The sequence below is a fragment of the Drosophila sulfurigaster genome, chromosome 2R, assembly GCF_023558435.1.
Source record: "Drosophila sulfurigaster albostrigata strain 15112-1811.04 chromosome 2R, ASM2355843v2, whole genome shotgun sequence".
Taxonomy (NCBI): domain Eukaryota; kingdom Metazoa; phylum Arthropoda; class Insecta; order Diptera; family Drosophilidae; genus Drosophila; species Drosophila sulfurigaster.
The window spans coordinates 1,635,904-1,647,914 of record NC_084882.1 but is presented as its reverse complement, the minus strand read 5'-3'; the positions used below and the strand labels follow the sequence as shown (position 1 = coordinate 1,647,914).

The 12,011-nt window shown below is 46.6% G+C and overlaps 1 protein-coding gene across 1 annotated transcript; it reads right to left on the bottom strand.

Annotated features, from left to right (window-relative positions):
• Nucleotides 1-347: 347 nt before the first annotated feature.
• On the bottom strand, nt 348-2,613 carry LOC133835825 (uncharacterized). Its single transcript, XM_062265937.1, has 3 exons — nt 2,293-2,613; nt 847-1,787; nt 348-771 (listed from the first exon to the last, which is right to left on the bottom strand). Exons 1-3 carry the CDS (start codon nt 2,611-2,613, stop codon nt 348-350), a joined length of 1,686 nt encoding a protein of 561 aa, XP_062121921.1.
• Between the last annotated feature and the right edge of the window lie 9,398 nt (nt 2,614-12,011).

Sequence of the window (12,011 nt, the reverse complement as noted above, 5' to 3'; positions counted from 1 at the left end):
TTACCCATACAAAAGTATTTCTTTAATAAAATCCACAATTTATATTTATAATTGTTGTAAATAGGATTTAAAAATAAAAAAAAAAGTTTGTACCCCGAGCACCAACATGCTCGGCTTGCACTCTACCACCTGAGCTATCGCATTGCTTATGAACCCTCTATGCATACAGATACCAAAATAGACGAGCATGTATATACGTATACGCATACATACCATACAATACAATGTGTGTGTTTTAAAAAAAAAAAAAAATTTATATATAGAGAAAAGGAAGAAAACAGAGTTAGCGGAGCCTGGCTCTTGTAGGACGGCCGCAAAGCAATGCTTCACAAGAGCATCGGCGCCGCTTACTCCCTCGTTCTTTGTCTGGCCTTCTCGGCCCTCCTTTGCTCGATCATGACCGCTGCCACAAATTGGCTGATCAGTGTCCAGTTAGTGGACGATACCAGCATCAGCGGAACCAACGTCGACACCGTTAACCTTTCGCCAATTACATCTGCCAGCTTTTGTCTGAGGGTTGCGTATCTACCGCACTGAAAAATGACGTGCTTGGCATCCTCTACCGCAGTCGGGAAACAGGCGGAGCACTCTTCGGCTGTGTCATGTCCGAACCGAAACAAATAGCTCCTGAAGCAGACGTGGCCACTGATGGCCTGGGTCAAGTAAAAGTTTATCTGACCGTGACTCCTTGATGAGAGGGATAAGCCGGCGAGTCCACCGTCCTTTGGACGTCTCGTTCCACCGGGTCTGCCACCTGTCGAGGCATTCCCTCTGTGCACTTTGTTGAATGGTTCTTTTCTCAGCGTTGGATAAGGAGCCAGTCTGGAGCTGCCGGAAAACGCTTACCCTCTCCCTGGCCATTTCCTCGAAGGGGGTATGCCGGCAATGACATGTGCAGCCTCATCGGAAACGGCCCTGAAACCGCTTATGGTTCTAATGACGCTCAGCCGGAAGGTTGACGCCAAGCCGCCGATGTAAGAGCTTTTGAAAACGGCGTCTGCCCAGATAGGAGCAGCATAGAGGGCTATGAACCTTGTCACGCTTGCTAGTAAAGCTCGACGACTCTGTTTGGGGCCCCTGGTGTTGGGCATCAAGCGAGATAACGCCCTGTTGGTGACTGCAGCCTTGCGGCCAACCTCCTGCAGGTGTTCTCGAAAACTTAGCCTCGAGTCGATTGTTACTCCAAGATACTTGAGTGTTCGCTTGGAGGTAATCTGGGCGGCTCCGACCTTGACTACCGCCGATTCAACCTTCTTCCTGCTACTGATCAGCACTGCTTCCCTTTTATGGGGAGCCAACTCCAGTCCAACGGAGAGCAGCCAAGTCCTAATGCAATCGATAGCTAGGTTGCAATTTGTTTCGGCGACCTCCAGCTTCTTAGCGACCACAAGTAGCGCAATGTCGTCGGCGAAACCAATTAGGCTTGCTCCTGTCGGCAGGTCCAGTCGAAGGATTCCGTCATACATCGCGTTCCACAATAGCGGGCCAAGCACAGACTCCTGACGTACGCCTCCCGTTACGATGTACTCTTCCGTTCGAGCGCTGGTATCATATTTAAGAACTCTTGAAGAGAAGTAACTCCTGATGATCTTTAACAGCTGCCGTGGGACTTTGAATGAGTCTAGCGCCCGTAAGATGCAGCTCCAGCGGGCCGAGTTGAAGGCATTTCTGATGTCCAATGTGACCATCAGACAGTACTTCTTCTGGCCCCCTTTCCAGCGAGTGCCAGCAATTGCATTGGAAGCAATACCAACTACTTTTTCGATAGCGTCGACTGTTGACCTGGCCTTCCGGAATCCATATTTGTTAGGGGAAAGGTTTCCGTTCGCCAAAATAGCTTCCTCCAAACGAGTGCAAATCACCTTCTCCAGCAGTTTCGACCATCTGCTCTACGCTGCCTGAAACTTCCAGCTCTCTCAGCGAGCTTACAAAGCGCTCGACGTTTAGCTTGCTGGCTGAGAAAGTCCTCCAACGAGGTGCGGCAGAGATGCACCTGTGGCTCCGAGCTCCAATTTTGCAAAAAATGGCCTTATGGTCGCTCCCTGTATAGGAGTCACTGACTCCCCACTCCGCTGAATGAGCGAGCGAACTGCTGCAAAATGTTAATTCAACAATTGAGTCGGTGCCGGCCCTGCTGAATGTCCATTGCGAGCTTTGATTGAGAAGAGTTAGGTCCAGTGAAGCAAAGGCTTCGACCACCAATCGCCCTCTTTGGTTGGTGACCATGCTTCCCCAGTCGACTGCCCAAGCGTTGAAGTCGCCTGCGACGAATACCAGTGAGTGGTCTCTCACGTCCGCAGCTAATCTGTCCAGTATGTTAGCAAAGTCCGAAATTGACAAACTGGGGGCTAGGTATACGCCGTACACCCACACGCTGCCCACTAGCGCCCTGACGAAGCCGCCGTCAGCCCGTTGGTAGCCAAACTCGGGTGGGTTTCTGCCACAAACCCAAATAGCCGCCTTGCCGGTGTGGTCGCACGTCCAATCAGCTCCAAAACCAGATCTGAAGGGTTCACTAAGAACGCATACATCCACCCCGTTCTCCCTGACCGACTCCAGTAGGAGGTCCTGAGCCGCTGCACAGTGGTTCAGGTTCAGCTGCATAATCTTCATAGTAAGCGTTTCTTACTTCGCCCAATTACCGAAGGGCAGAGTCTGCTACCCTCCGCGTGGTTGACCTCACTGATGCCGTCTCGTAACTAGAGAGAGCACATCGCTGTAACTCATCTTACCTTTCGCGCTCACTACCAGCGCGTCCGGGCGTACTTTGTTGGCCTTTTTCTTAGCAGCGGGGTGATGTTGCTGCTGTTCCTCGGCTCTACGGTTATCCACTCGCCGCCTTGCACCTGGTTGTTTACACTTTTGTTGCGCTTTGAGGGAGGAGTTTTCCTTGGCCCGCTCTCTGCGACTCGCGGTCGTTTGGGTGTAGCCGCTGCCTTACTCCCAGTTGCCGCCATCTTAACTTCACTTGGAGCTGCCTGAGCTGGTACTACTCCTGCGTTGGCGGAGTGTGCCTCTGAGAGGCGAACTGCTTCGAGAGGCTATCCAGTTCTGTGCCCATCCGCTCAAGAAGGTCTTTAACTGACCGCTTCTCACTGGCTGGCTCCTGATGTCACTCGTTTGGCTATGGCATGCTGTTCCTACTACGCTGCCGCCACACGGGAACTTCGGCCTACTAACTACTGGTGGTGGTGGTGGTGTGCGCTGCATCGCCAAGCGACAACACGCGCTTTTCGACCACTTTAGTGAAGTACTGGACTTTGTCGTTTTTGGTGGACTCGAACCGTGGATCGCTGGTAATTGAGAAGTTCGCACCTCTATGCCCTGCGCCACTGAAGCTGCACTCTTTCAGCGGAGCTTATTGAGTATATTAATATGTAGCTCCTGAAAGTATGCACCTTCAAATCGCGCAATACACCCACGGCAAGCTACAGGCCCTCCTGGGAGTATGCAATTAGTTTTTTAAGCTTTGCGGTGCGCTTAGGGTCGGCCGTCTGGCAACGCCGGATCGCCCAGTCTGGCTGAGCAGCTCTCGTCGTCAGCTGATCGTGGGAGTGCAATTGCTATTGTTTTGCACTAGTTGTGGTCAATTGCACTGGATCCAACAACCAACAACAATTTCCCTCGCAGCCGTCAACTCTGCCAATGTGTCTCCTGGAAACGCGGCTGCTGACGACGTCCAGCAGCAGGTGCCCCGACCGTCCGTAAGTACGCAAGGCTTGGACACAGCTCAAGCTCACTCGTAGTCACTTTTTTTTAGAGTTCCGACTTGGTTTGACGATTTCCAGAGCGATCGAAAAGAGCGCCTTCAAAAACGCGACCGGCTTGTGGAAAAACTCAACTCTGTGTGTGTGTGTGTACGTGGGTGAGTTTTTATTTTTTTTTTTTATTTATTTATTTGTAGAAAAGATTAGAAGGAGGCAAGGTATACAAAGTGAAGTTAAAATTTACATAGAGAAAAGGAAACTGTAGAAAACAGAGTTAGGCTCCACTCTTGTGGGACGGCCGCAATGCAATGCTTCACAAGGGCATCGGCGCCGCTTACTCCCTCGTTCTTTGTCTGGCCTTCTCGGCCCTCCTTTGCTCGATCATGACCGCTGCCACATATTGGCTGATCAGTGTCCAGTTAGTGGACGATACCAGCATCAGCGGAACCAACGTCGACACGGTCAACCTTTCGCCAATTCCATCTTCCAGTTCTTGTCTGAGAGTTGCGTATCTGCAGCACTGAAAAATGACGTGCTGGGCATCCTCCACAGCAATCGGGAAACAGGCAGGGCACTCCTCGGCTGTGTCATGTCCAAACCGAAACAAATAGCTCCTGAAGCAGCCGTGGCCACTGATGGCCTGGGTCAAGTAAAAGTTCATCTGATCGTGACTCCTTGTCGCCCATTCCTTGATGAGAGGGATAAGCCGGTGAGTCCACCGTCCTTTGGACGTCTCGTTTCACCGGGTCTGCCACCTGTCGAGGCATTCCCTCTGTGTTTGATGGTTCTTTTCTCAGCGTTGGATAAGGAGCCAGTCTGGAGCTGCCGGAAAACGCTTACCCTCTCCCTGGCCATTTCCTCGAAGGGGGGTATGCCGGCAATGACATGTGCAGCCTTATCGGAAACGGCCCTGAAACCGCTTATGGTTCTAATGACGCTCAGCCGGAAGGTTGACGCCAAGCCGCCGATGTAAGAGCTTTTGAAAACGGCGTCTGCCCAGATAGGAGCAGCATAGAGGGCTATGAACCTTGTCACGCTTGCCAGTAAAGCTCGACGACTCTGTTTGGGGCCCCTGGTGTTGGGCATCAAGCGAGATAACGCACTGTTGGTGACTGCAGCCTTGCGGCCAAGCTCCTGCAGGTGTTCTCGAAAACTTAGCCTCGAGTCGATTGTTACTCCAAGATACTTGAGTGTTCGCTTGGAGGTAATCTGGGCGGCTCCGACCTTGACTACCGCCGATTCAACCTTCTTCCTGCTACTGATCAGCACTGCTTCTCTTTTATGGGGAGCCAACTCCAGTCCAACGGAGAGCAGCCAAGTCCTAATGCAATCGATAGCTAGGTTGCAATTTGTTTCGGCGACCTCCAGCTTCTTAGCGACCACAAGTAGCGCAATGTCGTCGGCGAAACCAATTAGGCTTGCTCCTGTCGGCAGGTCCAGTCGAAGGATTCCGTCATACATCGCGTTCCACAATAGCGGGCCAAGCACAGACCCTGAGGTACGCCTCCGTTACGATGTACTCTTCCGTTCGAGCGCTGGTATCATATTTAAGTACTCTTGAAGAGAAGTAACTCCTGATGATCTTTAACAGCTGCCGTGGGACTTTGAATGAGTCTAGCGCCCGTAAGATGCAGCTCCAGCGGGCCGAGTTGAAGGCATTTCTGATGTCCAATGTGACCATCAGACAGTACTTCTTCTGGCCCCCTTTCCAGCGAGTGCCAGCAATTGCATTGGAAGCAATACCAACTACTTGCTCTTGCGGGTATGCCATTCGGACCTGGAGCCCCGGTTTGCTTCATGCTTCTAACGTATTTTAACACCTCCTCGCTGGTGACCAACTTCAGCGGCAAACCATCGTTGGATGCTGTATCAAGTAGCCATGTGTTATCATCGTCCACGCTGGGAAACAGATCCGTAACAATTTCACGAAGTAGTTCATCCGGTGGTGGTAGCGATTTCCGTGAGCCGATTCTCCTCATGACAATTTGGTATGCCTTACCCCATGGGTCGTCATCCAGCGTGTCACAAAGGGCCAGGAAACACTGTGTTTTGCTCTTCCTGATCGCGTTTTTAAGTTCTTTGCGACTCTCCCTGAAAGCTGTTTGCCATTCCAGAAAAGAGGGTGTTCCCGCGCTCTCTGATAGCGCCTCCTCGCGAGATTTAGATTTATGTTGAAAATTTTCAAGACTGGTTGCTCCAGGGGGTTTGAGTGTTTTCCGAGTTACCTTGTGTAACTCGTACTTGATTGTTATTATTATGTCTTCTATTACCTCTATTTGAGCCGCCGCCTCTGTTTGAGCCACCTCTAGAGTTATTAGAATTATTATTACTACTGCCACCATTGATGTAATATCGTTGGCCGAGTCTGTTGTAGTTGCGACCTCTGAACTTACCTCGATAACGGTATCCACCGTATTGAGCGTAAATTTGGTAATACATGATGGAGTGTTTTTCTTCTGATATTTCACTTGAAGTTTCTATGAAAGCAGATATTGCTTCATCCATGTTGTCGAATGTATGAGCACGCAAAACCGATTTTACTTCGTTGTGAATACAATTTTTCCTCATTGTTGTCACAGCATGTTTGGTACTAAGCATTCTAGCTTGTTCCATGCTGAACTCCTGTTCAATATATGCTCCTTCTAGAGCTTTAGTGGGCTTTTTCTACCTCTTGCATATTGACATTAGCTGTTTTGTTATTCTGCGTAAGATTCAATAACCTTGCAGATAGATTGTTAATAGACTCACCTTTGACATTATTTTTAAATTGATTGATGATTTGGTCTATTGTATTTTCGCTCCCTATTAAGTTTCTTGCTGGTCCTTTCAACTTTGTCTTTATTAATGACACAGCTAAAAGTTCATGTGCGCCTTGAATTTCTTTTACTATTTCAAGTGCATCTATAAAACTACGTAAGTTTTCAACTTTACCGTTGAACTCCGGTACAAGCTTAGATGCAGTATTTATGAATTCAATATTTGTCTGCGCCATGATTCTTGGTTTCTGTTCTATTCCAAAATTTGATTCTGACTCTGACCAGAATTCTTCTGGTACTTCTGGTAAATTTATTACCGCAGGTATGGTAAGATCGTGCAGATCTTTTAACGTGCATCTTTTAAGATCGTGCAGAACTCTTTAATTTCCTGTTCGATATTTTTAAATTATCGTCTTCTGCTGGGTTTATATAGTCTTGGTCTATTAGTTCTAGTTCTTCACTAGTTCTAACAAACAAAGGGGTATTTAATATAGTCGGTATTGATATATCTAAACTATACCTCCTTTGTATTGGGACTAAATTTTATCGAAACTTGATCAATAGTTTAGATACCAATGACCAGTGAGCTTGATTTAATTTTCCCCTGTTGTTGTGTATTATTAAAGCCGTGCTTCATTAAAGCATTTTATTAATATCTTAGCATGTTTATTAATTGTATCAGCTAGAATATTTCTATTCTGAGATAAGCAATTGTATGACTTATCAAATTTTATTCTGATACTCTGTAAGGTGGCACATATTTGTTGCCATTCCATATTAAGTATTTAGATGTATAAAAATCCATCTCATGCTTTCAACAACTCTCAACTGTCAAAATAACTAAAAATTATTTAAAAATTATTAATTAATGGGTTTTTTTTGTATTGTATTTATTTATTAGTAATTTTTATTTATTAATCATTCATTTATTCTATGTTCCACAAATATTCATCTGATTTTAATCATTGTTATTTTTTTTTTTTAATTTTATCTAAATTATTTGCCTGGCTCATATACTTTTTTTCAGGCATCTGTAGTTTATACAATTTGAAAATCAAATTGACAGATAAGATTAGAACGGTAATTATCAAAAGAATATTTGTAAGCGCGAAGTCAATCGAACTAGACTCTACTTTATTTATAACGTTTGCAGTGAAATCCACTGTCTTTGTGTCGATTAGACCCATTTTGTTTAAGTGTAGCCTACTTGGGTAATCGTATTTTTCTTCTTCGCTATATTTGCTTATTGCATTTGTTTTAGTGCTCATAAAAAATTTTTTTTTTTTTTAAATTTTTCCTGCCTAATATTTCGTATGGCTTTATTGGGCCATACTTCTTGCCGGTCGACTCAATTGTCGTCAGGCATTACAAAATTTAATTTAAATTTAAATTTAATTTAATTATACTATAGTTTGCTGCAGTTCTGCACCTTGGTGTGCTGCCAGCATCTGCGCTCTAAGTAGCGCTGTCGGTCACTGTGGTGACCTTGGAACGTTGACGGTGCCGGCGCTGGTTGCGTAGGCTTTTTATACCAGCTACCCATAGGGTAGAAGGGTATTATAACTTTGTGCCGGCAGGAAATGTATGTACCAGGTAGAAGGAGGCATCTCCGACCCTATAAAGTATATATATTCTTGATCACCGTCAACAGCCGAGATGATCTAGCCATGTCCGTCTGTCCGTATGAGCACCTAGATCTCAGAGACTATAAGAGATAGAGTTATATCGACAGTATTTGCTATGTTTGCACGCAGATCAAGTTTGCTTCAAATTTTTGCCACGCCCACTCCCGCTCCTGCAAATCAATAATAAGAAGAGTAATATTAAAGCTAGACGTGCGAATTTTGATATATACAATAATAACAATGGTGTTTGTGATTCCTGAATTGGTTGCGATCAGATAAAAATTGTTTAAGTTATTAAAGAAATAGTTTTGTATGGGCGTAAACGCCTTCTATGTATGCGTATAAGTATATACATGCTCGCCTCTATATTTGTATCTGTATGCATGAGGCACTGCGGTAGCTCTATTGGTAGAGTGCAAGCATATTCGTGTTACTGTACTCGGGGAACTCGGGTTTTTACTACAATTTTAAATAACAAGTAAGAAAACTACAGTCGAGTGTGCTCGACAAGCGGTTTTACCCATACAAAAGTATTTCTTCAATAAGATCCACAATTTTTATGTATAATTGTTGTAAATAGGATTTACAAAAAAAAAAAAAGTTTGTACCCCGAGCGGGCTCGAACCCGAGCACCAAATCATGCTCGGCTTGCACTCTACCACCTGAGCTATCGCATTGCTTATGAGCCCTCTATGCATACAGATACCAAAATAGACGAGCATGTATATACGTATACGCATACATACAATACAATACAATGTGTGTGAGTGTGAGTGTGGGTGTTTTTTTTTTTTTTTTGTTTAATTTTTACAAGGACGTTGACGCACCGCGGTACGTACAAGTGGCCCTGCGAAACCAGGACTATGCCTGTTTAAGCTCCTGTCTACTTCTCCGCCGGAACGACCGTTAAGTATTACTTCGGCGGAGAGTATGGCCTTATCGGCCGTCTTCAGTTCTCCGGGATCTTTCTTCCCGCCGTACCTCCTTCATGACTGCGTTCGCCATTTCATCTGCAGCTTCCCAGTTGTCCATGTTTGCCAACATGTGGTATACAAAATTCGATGGCGTCACCGGTTCTCCACATTTCCGTTCCACTTTTTCTCGTTCTGTTTTAAATCTCGGACAGTTAAAAAACACGTGCTTATCGTCTTCAGGGTACCCTATCCCGCATCTGGGACAGAGTGGGTCTGCGTCATTGCCAAAACGGAAGAGGTAGTTTTTAAAACAGCCGTTTCCACTCAGAAGTTGCGTCAGGTAGAAGTTCACCTGTCCGTGTTTCCTATTCACAGCATCAGCGGAACCAACGTCGACACGGTCAACCTTTCGCCAATTCCATCTTCCAGTTCTTGTCTGAGAGTTGCGTATCTGCAGCACTGAAAAATGACATGCTCGGCATCCTCCACAGCAATCGGGAAACAGGCAGGGCACTCCTCGGCTGTGTCATGTCCAAACCGAAACAAATAGCTCCTGAAGCAGCCGTGGCCACTGATGGCCTGGGTCAAGTAAAAGTTCATCTGATCGTGACTCCTTGTCGCCCATTCCTTGATGAGAGGGATAAGCCGGTGAGTCCACCGTCCTTTGGACGTCTCGTTTCACCGGGTCTGCCACCTGTCGAGGCATTCCCTCTGTGTTTGATGGCTCTTTTCTCAGCGTTGGATAAGGAGCCAGTCTGGAGCTGCCGGAAAACGCTTACCCTCTCCCTGGCCATTTCCTCGAAGGGGGGTATGCCGGCAATGACATGTGCAGCCTTATCGGAAACGGCCCTGAAACCGCTTATGGTTCTAATGACGCTCAGCCGGAAGGTTGACGCCAAGCCGCCGATGTAAGAGCTTTTGAAAACGGCGTCTGCCCAGATAGGAGCAGCATAGAGGGCTATGAACCTTGTCACGCTTGCTAGTAAAGCTCGACGACTCTGTTTGGGGCCCCTGGTGTTGGGCATCAAGCGAGATAACGCACTGTTGGTGACTGCAGCCTTGCGGCCAAGCTCCTGCAGGTGTTCTCGAAAACTTAGCCTCGAGTCGATTGTTACTCCCAGATACTTGAGTGTTCGCTTGAGGTATCTGGGCGGCTCCGACCTTGACTACCGCCGATTCAACCTTCTTCCTGCTACTGATCAGCACTGCTTCTCTTTTATGGGGAGCCAACTCCAGTCCAACGGAGAGCAGCTAAGTCCTAATGCAATCGATAGCTAGGTTGCAATTTGTTTCGGCGACCTCCAGCATCTTAGCGACCACAAGTAGCGCAATGTCGTCGGCGAAACCAATTAGGCTTGCTCCTGTCGGCAGGTCCAGTCGAAGGATTCCGTCATACATCGCGTTCCACAATAGCGGGCCAAGCACAGACCCCTGAGGTACGCCTCCCGTTACGATGTACTCTTCCGTTCGAGCGCTGGTATCATATTTAAGTACTCTTGAAGAGAAGTAACTCCTGATGATCTTTAACAGCTGCCGTGGGACTTTGAATGAGTCTAGCGCCCGTAAGATGCAGCTCCAGCGGGCCGAGTTGAAGGCATTTCTGATGTCCAATGTGACCATCAGACAGTACTTCTTCTGGCCCCCTTTCCAGCGAGTGCCAGCAATTGCATTGGAAGCAATACCAACTACTTTTTCGATAGCGTCGACTGTTAACCTGGCCTTCCGGAATCCATATTTGTTAGGGGAAAGGTTTCCGTTCGCCAAAATAGCTTCCTCCAAACGAGTGCAAATCACCTTCTCCAGCAGTTTCCCCGCCACGTCGATGAGGCAGATAGGCCTAAACGAGTATGAATTGCCAGGCGGTTTCCCGGGTTTCGGAATTAGAACCAGCTTTTGTGTTTTTCACCTATCCGGGACTACGGCTTCTTCCAGGCACTTATTCAGCATTGATGGAAAAGCTTCTGTATGAAGGGAGCAGGCGAGCATTAGTGCTCTTGCGGGTATGCCATTCGGACCTGGAGCCCCGGTTTGCTTCATGCTTCTAACGTATTTTAACACCTCCTCGCTGGTGACCAACTTCAGCGGCAAACCATCGTTGGATGCTGTATCAGGTAGCCATGTGTTATCATCGTCCACGCTGGGAAACAGATCCGTAACAATTTCACGAAGTAGTTCATCCGGTGGTGGTAGCGATTTCCGTGAGCCGATTCTCCTCATGACAATTTGGTATGCCTTACCCCATGGGTCGTCATCCAGCGTGTCACAAAGGGCCAGGAAACACTGTGTTTTGCTCTTCCTGATCGCGTTTTTAAGTTCTTTGCGACTCTCCCTGAAAGCTGTTTGCCATTCCAGAAAAGAGGGTGTTCCCCGCGCTCTCTGATAGCGCCTCCTCGCGAGATTTAGATTTATGTTGAAAATTTTCAAGACTGGTTGCTCCAGGGGGTTTGAGTGTTTTCCGAGTTACCTTGTGTAACTCGTACTTGATTGTTATTATTATGTCTTCTATTACCTCTATTTGAGCCGCCGCCTCTGTTTGAGCCACCTCTAGAGTTATTAGAATTATTATTATTACTGCCACCATTGATGTAATATCGTTGGCCGAGTCTGTTGTAGTTCCGACCTCTGAACTTACCTCGATAACGGTATCCACCGTATTGAGCGTAAATTTAGTAATACATGATGGAGTGTTTTTCTTCTGATATTTCACTTGAAGTTTCTATGAAAGCAGATATTGCTTCATCCATGTTGTCGAATGTATGAGCACGCAAAACCGATTTTACTTCGTTGTGAATACAATTTTTCCTCATTGTTGTCACAGCATGTTTGGTACTAAGCATTCTAGCTTGTTCCATGCTGAACTCCTGTTCAATATATGCTCCTTCTAGAGCTTTAGTGAGCTTTTCTACCTCTTGCATATTGACATTAGCTGTTTTGTTATTCTGCGTAAGATTCAATAACCTTGCAGATAGATTGTTAATAGACTCACCTTTGACATTATTTTTAAGTTGA

What these genes read in the sequence shown, in the direction of transcription:
- LOC133835825 (XM_062265937.1), bottom strand. Translation starts at nt 2,613, where the DNA reads ATGAAGATTATGCAGCTGAACCTGAACCACTGTGCAGCGGCTCAGGAC. An exon ending in TGGACAGATTAGCTGCGGAC is followed by an intron (nt 1,788 to 2,292) that starts GTGAGAGACCAC and finishes GGATTCCGGAAG; the next exon opens with GCCAGGTCAACAGTCGACGC. An exon ending in AGGAAATGGCCAGGGAGAGG is followed by an intron (nt 772 to 846) that starts GTAAGCGTTTTC and finishes CAAAGTGCACAG; the next exon opens with AGGGAATGCCTCGACAGGTG.